This window comes from Bufo gargarizans, chromosome 1 (genome assembly GCF_014858855.1).
Source record: "Bufo gargarizans isolate SCDJY-AF-19 chromosome 1, ASM1485885v1, whole genome shotgun sequence".
Taxonomy (NCBI): Eukaryota; Metazoa; Chordata; class Amphibia; order Anura; family Bufonidae; genus Bufo; species Bufo gargarizans.
Window position 1 is genome coordinate 729,047,711 of NC_058080.1, and position 14,568 is coordinate 729,062,278.

At 46.7% G+C, this 14,568-nt stretch overlaps 1 protein-coding gene across 3 annotated transcripts; it reads right to left on the reverse strand.

Moving 5' to 3' along the window:
• Nucleotides 1-1,102: 1,102 nt before the first annotated feature.
• On the reverse strand, nt 1,103-11,234 carry ELAC1 (elaC ribonuclease Z 1). Of its 3 annotated transcripts, none has more exons than XM_044292672.1 (4): nt 11,191-11,234; nt 7,561-7,749; nt 4,734-5,198; nt 1,103-2,403 (listed from the first exon to the last, which is right to left on the reverse strand). In XM_044292672.1, the coding sequence occupies exons 2-4, from the start codon at nt 7,715-7,717 to the stop codon at nt 1,934-1,936; spliced, it is 1,092 nt and encodes a 363-aa protein (XP_044148607.1). In that variant the 5' UTR covers nt 7,718-7,749; nt 11,191-11,234; the 3' UTR covers nt 1,103-1,933. The 3 variants fall into 3 exon arrangements, with proteins under 3 accessions (XP_044148607.1, XP_044148606.1, XP_044148608.1); XM_044292671.1 differs by lacking the exon at nt 11,191-11,234 and adding an exon at nt 10,145-10,232; XM_044292673.1 differs by lacking the exon at nt 11,191-11,234 and adding an exon at nt 8,995-9,088.
• Between the last annotated feature and the right edge of the window lie 3,334 nt (nt 11,235-14,568).

Sequence of the window (14,568 nt, forward strand, 5' to 3'; positions counted from 1 at the left end):
CACTTTCCTTCTGTATAAATACGACGGAGAAGCCTCCTTATATCTATCATTTGGCTGGGGTCACATGGAGTATTTTCAAGCTCTAACTTTTATTTATTTATTATAATTTACATTTTTTTTCTGACGCAGTTTTGGGTGCAGTTTCCAGTCACGAAATCTGCAGAAAGACTGGACAGGACACGTTTCTAAAACGCAATGGGGAAGTTGCTCATGCGCTTTCGGCGCAGAATTCGCACCTGAGAAACTCAGTGTGAACCCAACTTTCGCTCGGTTGCTTAATGCATTTACGCTGGGCGTGAAGTATTGCCTGGACAGAGAAAAAATGGCAAATCGCACACAGGAAAAATATTTCAATATTTTAATAGTTCAGACATGGCAACACCTGTTATATTTATATATAATATTTGGGAAAGGGGGGATTGAAATAAAAAAAAAAATATATATATTTATTCTCCTAAGTGCACACTCACATTTGTAAAAATGCCGTTCACACAACGGCTAAAAACTGCTCGGTCATCTGTCCTATTGTATTGAAATTGATGGTGTTGGCCCATCTCATACATTGGGGGCATATCGCTAGGTGCGGGTCCTGCCCAGTCTCTGGAACAGAGCCCGTAAAGTGAGGCTTCTTGCACGTGACCGTATGTATTTTGCGCTCTGCAAGAAATACGGATGACGTCTGTGTGCATTCCGTATTTTGCGGAACGGAACAGCTGGCCCCTAATAGAACAGTCCTATCCTTGTCCGTAAGGCTACTTTCACACTCGCGTTTAGTGCGGATCCGTTTGTATTATCTTTAACATAGCCAAGACGGATCCGTCTCTAACACCATTAAAAGTCAATGGAGGACGAATCAGTTTTCTATTGTGCCAGATTGCGTCATAGAAAACAGATCCGTCCCCGTTAACTTACATTGTGTGTCAGGACGGATCCGTTTGGCTCAGTTTCGTCAGACGGACACCAAAACGCGTCTCACAAACGGAAAGCCAAAACGCCAGTGTAAAAGTAGCCCAATGCGGACAATAATAGGACTTTTTTTTTGCAGAACGGACATACGGAAACAGAATGCACACGGAGTACCTTCTGTTTTTTATTTTTGTGAACCCATTGAAATGAATGGTTCTGTATACAGTCTGCAAAAAAATAAAACAGAACGGACATGGAAAGAAAATACGTTCGTGCACAAGAGGCCTGAAGGAGAGTGGAAATGCGCGGCCCCCCTCCATTCATTCCTATGGAAGTGGCAAAAATAGCTGAGCGTGCTTTTCCGAAGTCCCATAAAAATGAATGGGAAGTGCACCGCGCAAGCGCAGCCACCACTCTGTTCACGTCTGTGGGGGCTGATGGAAATAGCGCCTTTACTTTGCAGGCTCCGGTCCAGAGATAGGTGCGGGTCCCAGAGGTGGAACCAGCACCTATCACACAGTGGTGGCAAAAGATGTCCAAGATAGGCCAACCCCTTTAACGCTCCATGACATAACAGAATGCAGCACTACTGTCACAACTTTTACTTCACAAAAGCTGTGGAGCCACAGGTTACAGACCACGAATATATCATCAATTATACAGACAGATATTGACATGGCTTACCAAGCATCTAGCATTGCTGCGAGCGAGGAAATTAGTGCACGCAGTGGATTTAAAGAGTCACCCCAAAATGCAGCGCAGTCTGAAAGCACCATGTTTCCAGTACTTAAGGGGTTAAGCTAGTCCTATTGCAGCAATTAATGAGGGGTACAGTTCAGAGCGTTGAGATTATACATGTTTTATTGTAGGACCCTTCCCCCAGACATATACCTAGCTGGAAATTATCAAATCTACTCATAACACACAATTTATACCAATAACACAATTTATACCAAAGAAATAAAACTGATCCACTTTCATATAAAATATTCAGAAGTGTAAAATATATAAAATATCAGTGCAGTGCCTATAATGGCTTCTTTAATGGAATGCTAATGGTTAAAAAGTCCTCGGCTAAAATCACACTTTGACCCATCAGGACGCTTTCTGCTTGGGTTTTAAGAACAGTCACATCTTCATCCCCCTCACTGACCAGTCCTGGGGGCTTGTACCTCTGACTGAAGTGAGTCAGGACCAACCTCTTGGCTCTGCACAAGTTAGCAAATTCAGCAGCCATCTTGGGTGTGCTGTGTCCATGATCCTTGGCCTTCTCCATCTGACTGTCATCTAATGTGGCTTCATGAATAAGAAGGTCGGCATCTCGACAGAGCTGAGCAGCTCCAGGTGCAACAACCCCCGAGCAGTCCCCGAGGATGCAGATCTTTCTTCCAGGCACAGGGTCTCCCAGCACATCACATGGAGAGATGGTTTGTCCATTCTCAAGGGTCACAGCAGAACCAAGCTTAAGCTTTCCATATAATGGACCAGGCTGAATACCTGTGGTGAGAGGAGGAAAAGAACAAAGGTCAAAAATCAGACTTAGGCCTCATGCACACGACAGTATTTTTTCACGGTCCGCAAAACGGGGTTCCGTTGTTCTGTGATCCGTGTCCGTTTTTTCTTCCGTGTTTCTTCAGTGATTTTTGGAGGATCACCAGACATGAAGGAAAGTTTAAAAAAAAAATATTGTTTTGGTGTCCGCCTGGCCGTGCGGAGCCAAACGGATCCGTCCTGACTTACAATGCAAGTCAATGGGGACGGATCCGTTTGACGTTGACACAATATGGTGCAATTGCAAACTGATCCATCCCCCATTGACTTTTAATGTAAAGTCAGGAGTCCCTATCGGAGTTTTCTCCAATCCGATGGTATATTTTAACTTGAAGCGTCCGCATCACCATGGGAACGCCTCTATGTTAGAATATACCATCGGCTTTGTACTGGCCACCAATGAATTTAATACAGGGGAGGGAGGGAGGGAGCGGGGGCTGCACTGGCCACCAATGAATTTAATACTGGGGAGGGAGGGGGGACGCACTGGCTACCAATGAATTTAATACTGGGGAGGGAGGGGGGCCGCACTGGCCACCAATGAATTTAATACTGGGGGAGGGAGGGGGGGCCGCACTGGCCACTAATAAATGTAAAACTGGGGAGGGAGGGGGGTCTGCCCCTGCTGCCTAGCAGCATCCGATCTCTTACAGGGGGCTATGATACGCACAATTAACCCCTCAGGTGCGGCACGTGAGGGGTTAATTGTGCGGATCACAGCCCCCTGTAAGAGATCTGATGCTGCCAGGCAGCAGTCATGTACACAGTTCTTAGTATATTCTAACTCGAAGCGTCCCCATCACTATGGGAACGCCTCTGTGTTAGAATATACTGTCGGATCTGAGTTTTCACGATGTGAAAACTCAGCTCTGAAAAAGCTGTATGCAGACGGATCTGTGGATCCTTCTGTGCTAAAGTAGCCTACGGACACGGATGGCAATCTTGTGTGCCTCCGTGTTTTTTCACGGACCCATTGACTTGAATGGGTCTGTGAACCGTTGTCCGTCAAAAAAAAGGACAGGTCACATTTTTTGGACGGACAGGAAACACGGATCACGGACGCGGATGACAAATGGTGCATTTTCCGAGTTTTCAACTAACCCATTGAAAGTCAATGGGCCCGCAGAAAATCACGGAAAACGGAACAACTGACACGGATGCACACAACGGTCGTGTGCATGAGGCCTTAGAGGGAACTCAGGCCAAAAGTTGAAAGGGGTTCTCCCACAGATCTATCCTGGTATGGACACAACTGCTTAGGACAAATATAAACGGAGACTCCATATGGAAAATACTACAATACTGGAGAACCCCTTTTAGCTCACTTGGGTTCTACCCAGGGCATCGGAGTCACAGCTACGGAGTCAAGGCCAGGTTTATGTGGAATCTCAATAAAATATACCAAATCCAACTCTGGCCGTAGTGCTCCCGCGGCCGTATAGTGGGCTGCATACAGCGGTTCCGCAATACATGGGGCACCGGCCGTGTGCATTGCGGAGATGCAATGTGAAACAGAACCCCATGGAAGCACTACGGAGTGCTTCCGTGGGGTTCCGATCCGTGCTTCCGTTCCACAAAGCAAATTGCGGTCCCCAATGCACGGAACGGAACCAATATGTTCATGTGCAAGAGGCCTAAGGCGTATTTTCTTACTGTGTCAATTCAGTTTTTTTTGCAGACCGTATGCGTAACCATTCACTTCAGTAGGTCCGCAAAAAAAATGGAAGTTACTCTGTGTGCATTCCGTATGTCCGTATTTCCGTTCCGCATAAAAATAGAACATGTCCTATTATTGTCCGCATTACGGACAAGGTTAGTACTGTTCTATTAAGGGCCAGCTGTTCAGTTCCGCAAAATACGAAATGCACACGGATGTCATCCGTGTTTTTTGTGGATCCCTTTTTTTGCAGACCGCAAAATACATACGTTCGTGTGCAAGAGGCCTAAAGAAAAGAAAGTTGTTTCTGTGGAGCCACCTAGTGAAGGAAGCCACCCTACAGTCAATGTCTGATCCTTTAACAGGCTTTGCAACATGACTAAGGATATTAGACAAACCACGAGTGCCTCCAAAAGGTTGAGGGGAACCATCTGCAGACACCGGTATCAGGATTCTGGCCCTTCATCAGTACAGACTCAAGACTTGGAGAAAAAAAAAAAAAAAAAGACCGCTGATGAGTCGTGCCCACCATCTTAACAGGGGGTCAAAGCAGCAAGAATCACACAATTATATAAGTCGCCATAACACCTGTGCATCTGCAAAGTTGACAACATCTTACCAAGTTCCTGAAGTTTACTGACGTTGAGTCTCCCTGGTCGATCCTTCTCTGTGATCACAAACCCAAACGATGGGATACGATGATAGAGTTTAAAAGCTTTTACTGTGAACTGCTCATTTTCGAGGAGACAGTAGGTGCCATCAGTGAGGTCAGCAGAAATAATCCGGTCTTCTGGGGTGGGGGGGAAGCAGTCTCCAGTATATTTGGAGAAGTCTCTGAACTCTTCTGCTGGGCACTGGTCTTCTGAAGGCAAAAATTCATGGACAGTGTATGGGAAAACGAGCCATGAGTGAGACACTTCGAGACTCATCCGAATGAAGCTCCTCAGACCAACAGGTCCGTAGATGTCCACATGCTGGTTAGTAGGAGTAGAGCCACACTGGAGACTAACCGTACACAGGAACCCAGGGAGACCAAACATGTGATCCCCATGGAGGTGAGTGATGAAGATCTTGGTGATTCGGCCTAGAGATAGTGAGACCAAACATGAGGCTTCACATAGACACCATATAGAAAGACTGCGTATCATCCTATTCTCAGGTAGCAAAAACTGTATTTACAGCCGTTTCTGTTCCTGGGAAAGCTGAGTGACAACAACATAAATGTCATTATACTAGGGGTCCTCATCTAACCTCCGGAACAGCAAATAGGCCTTGTTGTGTAGCGATAGATATATAGCTCTGCACAACTAGGCCTATTTGCTATGCAGGAGTCTGGGAAAGCTGGGTGACAAGCCCTAGTAGACTCTTGATGCAAATCAGCTCTCCTGTGGGTGGAAGAAAACTGTCTCTATAGTGCGCCACCTATTAAATGTAAGTACCCTAGTGTCCTCTGAGGGGCAAGTATCCCAAAACAGCTGTCTACAAATGGTGTCTTTCTTTTGGAGCCGACTCTGGTTTGGTTGATATCCTTAGTCATACTGCAAGACTCATTAACCCCTTTCCCGACCTCCTTATGTAAATTTACATTGGTGGTATGCTATTTAAAAAGGCGCCCATAGCCGAGGGGGATCTGCTGTTTTAAACAGCAGGAACCTGGGACTAATGTATGCGATCAACGCTAACGTCGATCGCGTACATCTAACCCCTCAGATGCTGTGGTCAAATGGCATCTGAGAGGTTAAAAACTGGGAGCACACTCTCCCGGCCATGCACAGGCTCCCCATAGTGAGAATCAGGAGAGCCGGAGTGTGTGCAGCAGCCTTTATCCTCCTGAGTGACAACAGGCTGCCGCATATTAGTTCCTATGGAGAGCCTGCCTGTGGCTTACTGACTTTAAAGGGTTGGACCCTGACTATAGAGTAGCTACGTCCAATAAATGACACTAGAGAGACCGTTTCCTTCCTCCTGGAGGAGAGACAATTTGCACAACCCTTTCCCAGGGAGCACTGCCTGGCATGTAAGACTCCCTACTCTAGCTGGTGGTCTCCACAAGGAGAATCGAGAAACAGGTAACACAGGGATCAAGCTGACTGCCATAGGGCGAGGGGATAAGCAGCTGCCAGACACTTCTGATATCACTTATCTTCCCAGGGAACAATTCATTTTGATAAATTCGGTGCAACTTTGAAGACATTCCCGCTTACAGAGGTCTCATGAATATGGAATTCTGCTACAACCTATTTCTGACAAATGTGTGGCTTGGCCCCCCCATCTGTGGCCCAACGTGGGTGGATGTAAAAAAACGGCCGCTAGAATCCTGAATGAAACGGTGAGGAATAAATAAGACTAAGAATATCTCCCAATGTTCCTGGAGGAGTCCTGAAATCCTTATTTTATCCGGTACTGGCACTCAGCTGTCACTGGACCCTGCAGCTGCCGGGCTCCGCAGAGCTGGTGACAGCTGGGATGCCCACACATCGTAAAACGGAATGGGCAGCACCTAGAGCGGGATGCAGATATGATTCCTGCCCGGCTCACATTACACCACCGGGGATTAGAGGCGAGATTTGAATAGCAGCCCAATAAATAATTACGCCTCAATCGAAAAAATCTGTGTGACCAACGTACCCAAATATAACGTTATAAGACGTCTTCTACTTGTTCGTAGCTATGACACATTCTGGGAAAGCAAGGTGACAAAAAATGTGGCTGCCGTTAAAGGGGCTGTTTAAGACTTAGATATTGATTCCTATCCTCAGGATCGATTGTTAATATCAGATAGTTGGGGGGGGACCAACTCATGGCACCCCCAGCGATCAGCAGTTTGAAGGGGCCACAGAGCATCGAAGAGCAGTGCAGTCTCTTCAATGTATATCAAATACAGCGCCACACATTGTATAGAGGCTGGGCTTGGTATTGCAGTTTAATCCAACTCACTTGAAAGGGAACGGGCTGCAGAAATGCGATGCGACTGATAGTCAATGTCACAGGCCAAGGACGAAGCCACAGCCTGTTACGTCACGTTGATAGGTGGGGGTGTCAGGAGTTGGACTCCCACCGATCAGATATTGATTAGTGCACAGCCTCCGTGTATTTTAAAGGGGTTTTCCCATCTAAAAACAATGGGGGCATATTGCTAGGATATGCCCCCATTGTCTGATAGGTGTGGGTCACAGCTGGGACCCGCACCTATCTCTTAAACAAAGCCAGCAAAGTGAAGGAGGGCACGCGGCTGCCCTCCATTTATTTCTATGGGGCGGCCTAAAATAGCTCAGCTTTCCCAAGAGCAGATATAAGAACCTTGTAAATATTGGCAGTCTTGGCATGAGATCAGCAGATACAATCGAGAGCTGCTTTTCAGGGGGAATGCTGAGTAAATCATGCGAGTGCTACAATAGCGGTGAGATCACCTATGTCCCACAGCCCAGGCCGACAGCGTTCCTTACCTGCTCGGAGGGCGCTCTTCATGAACTGAGTTTGGGTGCCCTCCCCACAATCGAACAGCCAGCACTCCCCATCTGTCCGAAAGACTACGGCTGAAGCCCCTCTGCAGGGAGATGGATACGCGGACCCCGTCCCCAGAAACGTAACATCCATGGACATGCTTCAACTCCAGCCAATCAGCACGCAGAAACCTGCATATAGAGTATATATTATATACATACAGAGGAGAATCCTAATTTGTTTTGCATTCGACTAGTAATTAAGCTCCCAGAATGCTCCGTTCACTTCTATGAGTGTTACAAGAACAACTGAGCACAGTGTGCATGCTGGGAGTTGTAGTTTCACAGCAGCTGGAGTGCAGAAGGTTGCTGACCCCTGGTTTAGTTTACAGTGGGGGGGGGGGGGGGCAATCATAACTCGGGCACCACTACTAGGGCACTATGGAGGGGACTATTATCATAACAGGGGCAGCACTACTAGGTCACCACTATGGGGGGGGGTCATAAGTGTAACTGGTGCAGCACTATTGGGGGTCATTATTTTAACTCAGGGAAAGCTATGAAGACATAAGTACTAAAGTTGGCACGAGGGGGCATTTTTGTCTACTGGTTTGTTTTATGGGGGCTTTATTACTATTGGGCTCACTATGGTGGGGGGTCACTACTACTGGGGCGCAGATCTGTGGAGTCAGCAAGGCATAAACGGGCAATCATTTAGTAATACATTTCCTGGATTAAAATGATCACATCTTAAAAGGTGTTATCCAATTCTAAAAACGTCCCACACAATGCCCAGGCCCAGGCCGCGATGGTGACCAGCCACCTTGCATCCTGGGTGATGTCTCCCATGATGCTAGGGAGGTTGTTCACCTTCGCAGGATGTTTGGATCCCCCTGACAGGTAGATGCAGCTGCGGCCGTGCAGGGATCTGGAGTGACACAGGTGCTGGGGAGCGGGGCAAGTATGATCTATAGGAGGGGCCCGGGCATTGTGGGGGGCATTTGTAGAATTGGATAACACCTTTAAAGGGGTTTATTTTGATGACATATCCAAACTGTTATAGACCTAATAATTGTAAGAAATCTATGAATTTGTCTACCGAAGACGTAAGAAAATCTGTATATGTATGTCCTGGATATACAGAGAATCAGGTGCAAGTCTAAATGGGAATAAAGAAACATGTAAAAAGTATATCTTCTATATTCAATGCTTGTCACAGGAGGGCTGTTTGGTAGTACCGGTAAGTAGCTTTTCACAGGTCTCCGCTACGGCATCTGCTCCAGTGCAGCCAATGACTGGTGTCCACAAGAGACCACCACTGAAGCCAATTATTGGCTGCAGCAGATGGTAATGCCTGTGCCAGGGACGAATTAAACAAGCCGCAGACCGGAACACGGACACGAGACCAGAGCAGCGGAGAGTAGGTACGATTCTTACCATAGAGGAGGCAGGCTGCGGGCACCTATGAAAAGTTGCTTATTCCTGGACAATCCATTTGATGCTGCCTTCCTGTTCTGAGATGACTGCAGACATGCCCACTAGTGAACGTCCTCCACCACAGAGCAGGTGCGGCACAGGTAGGGTTGTCACGATACCAAAATTGTGATTCGATTTCGATACCATAAAAAAGTTTTGCAATACTCGATACCATGCGGAAAAAATAAAAACACCAAAAAAGCCGGGTGTATTATGGAACGTCTGGATATATTTTAATAGTTTGAACTTTTCGGACGTGGCGATATGTAATATGTTTATTTATTTATTGTTTATATATTTTATGTGTAAAATTGGGAAAGGGTGTGATTTATACTTAATATTTTTTTATTCTTTTTACTTTTTATTTAATAACTATTTCCCCCCTTAGGGGCTATAACCTGGGAAATTTTCATCCCTTGTCCTATTCACCCTAATAGAGCTTTATTAGGGTGACTAGGACTTCACACTGTCCCTGCTTCCCTGTGCATAGTACACACAGCAGCAGGGAGATTACCATGGCAGCCAGGGCTTCAGTAGCGTCCCGGCTGCCATGGTAACCGATTACAGCCCCAGGATTACACTGCTGGGGCTCCAATCACAACTGTCACTGCACCACCAATGAGGAGGAGGAGGGGAGGGGACCCTGTGGCCACTGCCACCAATTATTTAATACTGGGGGGTGGGGGGACAGGTCGCACTGCGCTACCAATGATATAACACTGGGGTGCTTGGGGGGGGGCGCACTGCGCCACCAATAATTTAATACTGGGGGGCGCGCACCGCGCCACCAATGTTTTTAAACCATTAATACAAATACAGAAGGCGAGTGCCAGCTATGTGATTTTGCACCCGCCTCCTGTATTTGTATTAATAGATTACTTACCTTCATTGGTGGCGCAGTGACCACAGTCCCTCCCCTCTCTCTTCTCATTGGTGGCAGCGGCGAGGGAGAGACTGCTTCCTTCTCCCCTGTGCTGCTGAGGGAACATGTTCTCTGATACTAGGCTGTGCAGTAGTGTAGTATCGGTAAATGGAAAAATCGATACCCGATGCAACCCTAAGCACAGGTTCATGAATTGGAACCAAGGGCCTCGGAGCGGCATGAAGTTACCTAGTATGCGGATGGGAGGACACAGGAGAGAACTGATCTTCATTCACCATTAGAACACTCCGTACAGTATTCTAACGAAGTTTTATGCAAATCATATTCAGGTGACGCATCCAAAGTGGATTAACTCCTCCCTAGTCCTAATGTGGGACCTCTCATTTTGACAGGAAGATTAGCTCTGCATGCTGCGCTATTCTGTCTGTCCAGTCTGCAGAACCAGCTGACGGCCCGTGGCCAGCCTAATCAGGGGAACATTTAACAGCGTTTACTTCATTGGGGGTTCTCGGCTCACAATTCTTGTCACTGGGGGCACTTGGCATGAAAAGGTTGAGGACCAGTGCCATAGAGGCGCTAATAATAATAATATAAAAAAAAAGTTAAAATTCTATTTAAACTACGTTTCCCCATTTTGCAAACAAAAAAACCCACATCATTGGTATCACTATGTCCATAACTGGCTAAACTATCTATGTATAAAAGGGATTTATCCCGTACCAAAAAAAGTGACCACAAGGTCACACATACCCCATATGGTACAATAAAAAAAAAAGTAAAAAAAAAAAAAAAGTTGTGTTTCAGAATATGGCGATGCAAATACATTTGTAACTAAGTTTTTTAAAAGTACTAAAAACATGATAAAAGCAATACAAGTTTGTTACTGCTGTAGTGATCTGCAGAATAAGGGTAACGCGTCACTTTCACCGCACAGTGAATGCCATAAAAACCAGTAAAACAATGGCTGAATTGAATTTCTTTTCCAATCCTTTCCAGGTTCCCACTATATGGTATTGGATATTAAATGGTGCCATTAGAAAGTACATGTCCCGCAGAAACAAGCCCCCACATAGCGATGTGACGGGAATAGTAAAAACATTTTAGGAAGACAGGGAGTAAAAAGCAAAAATGGAAAATGGCAGGAAAGAGTTAATCTGCAATATGTGTCCATAGAGCTGTCCTGTTTATTCAATGTCTAACGACCTCTGTGCTCTGCCCCATCACTACAGCCCACCATACTAGCCCTGTCACTCCCCTGCCCCAACCTGCTGTACCTCCAGCTCTCCTCCCACGTGTAAAAATCAGGAACCGGAAGTCAGACATATTACTACTCTCACTGTCATTGCTACACTCACCGGAAGTCAACTGGAGCCAAAATATGCCGGCACCGGAAGTGCGTCACGTAACTCTTGGACGGCGTGTCCTGCAACCCTTACCCTTCTTCTGCACCCTGGTAGCTAGCGGTCTTATGTACCAGTGCGCCCCCTGCTGCTTGTCTGATGTAACTACGTCTTCTGCTGTATGACATATGCCACTGCGCTCCTGCTGGCTATTGTATGTCACTACACCCCCTGCTGCCTGTTTTATGTCACTTTGTGCCCTAGAACCCTTTCTCACGCAGCTTGGGGCACCCTGGTAGCTAGCTGTCTTATATACCACTGCAGGGGGCTGCTTCTCTCTTGAAATTACGGCTTCTGATGCATATGTCACTGCTCCCCCTACTGGCCGTCTTATTTTACTACGCCCTCTGCTGCATGATTAATGTCGCTGCGCCCCCTGCTGGCTGTCTTATGTCACTACACCCTCTGCTGCATGAGTAACGTCACTGCGCCCTCTGCAGGTTGCGGCAGAGTGATCCGGCAAGCAGTTCAGTCGCCAGAACTGCCTGCCGGATCCAGCAATCTGCATGCAAACGAACAGCATTTGTAGACAGATCCGGATGCGAATGCGGATCCGTCTTACAAATCCATTGCAAGAACGGATCCATCTCTCTGGATATCATCTGGAGAAACAGACTCGTTATATATTTTTTTCACATTTTTACTGGTCTGCGCATGCGCAGACCGGAAGGACGGATCCGGCATTGCGGTATTTCAATGTAAATTAATGCCAAATCCGGCAACTGATCCAGAATTTTGGACGGAGATAATATCGCAGCTTTTTATTTCCTCTGTCCAAAACGCCGTTCAGTGACTGAACTGAAGACATCCTGAACAGATTTCTCTCCATTCTGAATGCATGGGGATAAAACTGATCAGTTCTTTTCCGGTAAAAAAAAAACCCCACTAGTGTGAAAGTGCCCTTATGTCCCTATGCCCTCTGCAGCATCATTACTTCGCTGCACCCCCTGCTCTCTTCTGCATACTATATGGCTCCAGTCACACATCCGCAATTCCATTCCGCATTTTGCGGAACAAAATTGTGGACCCATCCATTTCTATGGGGCCGCACGATGTGCGGACCCACACTTCCGGGTCCGCAATTCCGATCCTGAAAAAAATAGAACATGTCCTATTCTTGTCCGCAATAGCGGACAATAGGCATATTCTCTTAGTGCCGGCAAAATGCGGAACGCACATTGCCTCTGTCGGTGTTTTGCAGATCCGCGAAACACCCACGGATGTGTGAATGGACCCTTTACTGTAGTTTGTGCAACTCAAAGTTTTAATATCAAATGATGGCATATATTTGTGACTCCTCTAAGTGTCTACATATCCACATAAACTGCTACATAGATCAGGCACCCAATAAATAGTGGCCAATTTAAAATGCCAATCCTCGTCTTCCAGAGTCCAGTGCTGCCTCCTTTCACCTGCAGCCTCACGTTCATAATTATGATGGAATCCCACCATACAATAACCTCCCTTACACCTACCAGGATTTAGATGGCAGACCTTCCACTACCCTTCACGTCAATTAAGGCCTCTTTCACACGGGCGTCATGTTTTTTTCCCGGATAAGATGCGGGTGCGTTGCGGGAAAATGCGCAATTTTTCGGCGCGAGTGCAAAACATTGTAATGCGTTTTGCACGCACGTGAGAAAAATCGGCATGTTTGGTACCCAAACCCGAACTTCGAAGTTTGGGTTAGGTGCTCTGTAGATTGTATTATTTTCCCTTATAACATGGTTATAAGGGAAAATAATAGCATTCTGAATACAGAATGCATAGTACAATAGTGCTGGAGGGGTTTAAAAAAATAAACTCACCTTAATCCACTTGATTGCGCAGCACGGCTTCTCTTCTGGCTTCTTCTTTGCTGTGCACAGGAATAGGTTACTGTGCTCATCACATGGTCCAATCACATGGTTCATCACCATGGTGAGGAACCATGTGATTGGATCATGTGATGTGACGTCTCCACAGGTCCTTAGCCGGCAGCTCAACATTACAGAAGAAGACAGAGATCCGCAACTAAAGGTTTGTTGTTTTTTTTTTGTCAGGAGCCTGTGCTACCCTAGGCACTGGACCCAGGGCCGGCCTCTGGGGTGTGCGAGCTGTGCGACCGCACAGGGCGCCATGGCAACAGGGGCACCCGACAGCAAAGAGGCTCCTTGGCCGGTGTAGCGACTGCCATAAACACCACACACTGTAACGACATGCAGGCCTTCTCTCACCTCCCAGCAGCGCCCTTGCTACTTTATAGACGCCCTGCCTAAGTCACAACTTGCACATTTCTAATTTCCGAGATTCTAATCCGACAAATACCAGGCATAGTCATCTGTATTGCCGTCCTCAGGAGAGGGAGAGACGTGTCTGCTGGGATTCAAACCCACGACCTTCTGTATCAGAGGCAAAGCACTTACCCACACAGCTGTAAGAGCTGCATAGTCACTGACTGAAAAAATATGAGACTTCTACTGTAGAGTCTGTTATAGCTGTTATAGCCAGTGTACATCTATACACGACAGCTGACTAGTGATGAGCGAACTTCTGTTTTAAGTTCGGCGTCTAAAGTTCGGCTTCCGGTTAGCGGAGAATCCCGATCTGGATCCGGATATGGATTCCGACTTCCGTTGTGGTCCGTGGTAGCGGAATCAATAATGGCCGATTATTGATTCCGCTACCACGGACCACAACGGAAGTCGGAATCCATATCCGGATCCAGATCGGGATTCTCCGCTAACCGGAAGCCGAACTTTAGACGCCGAACTTAAAACAGAAGTTCGCTCATCACTACAGCTGACCCAACACACCCAGCACTGCTATATCTCTATATGACAGCTGCTCGAGCACACTCAGCTCTGCTATATCTCCATATATGATAGCTGCCCCAGCACACCCAGCTCTGCTACATCTAATACACATGACAGCTGCCCCAGCACACTCAGCTCTACTATATCTATACACATGACAGCTGCCCCTGCACACTCAGCTCTGCTATATCTATATATATCTAAGTATTACTATACAGTAGATAGATATATAGAGGGATATAGCAGAGCTGAGTGTGCTGGGGCAGCTGTCATGTGTATAGATGTAGCAGAGCTGGGTGTGCTGGGGCAGCTTTCATATATAGAGATATAGCAGTGCTTAGTGCTAGTGTACATCCATCCACATGACAGCTGGGACAGCTGTCATGTGGATGGATGTACACTAGCTATCAAAGCTATAAACGAGTCTACGTTAGAAGTCTCATATTTTTGCAGCTTT

Bases quoted from the DNA above. Each gene is read 5' to 3' on its own strand.
- ELAC1 (XM_044292672.1), bottom strand. From the start codon at position 7,717: ATGTCCATGGATGTTACGTTTCTGGGGACGGGGTCCGCGTATCCATCT. The intron at 5,199-7,560 runs GTAAGGAACGCT...CACTATCTCTAG, and splicing joins GAAGAGCGCCCTCCGAGCAG to GCCGAATCACCAAGATCTTC. The intron at 2,404-4,733 runs GTAAGATGTTGT...CTCTCACCACAG, and splicing joins CAGTAAACTTCAGGAACTTG to GTATTCAGCCTGGTCCATTA.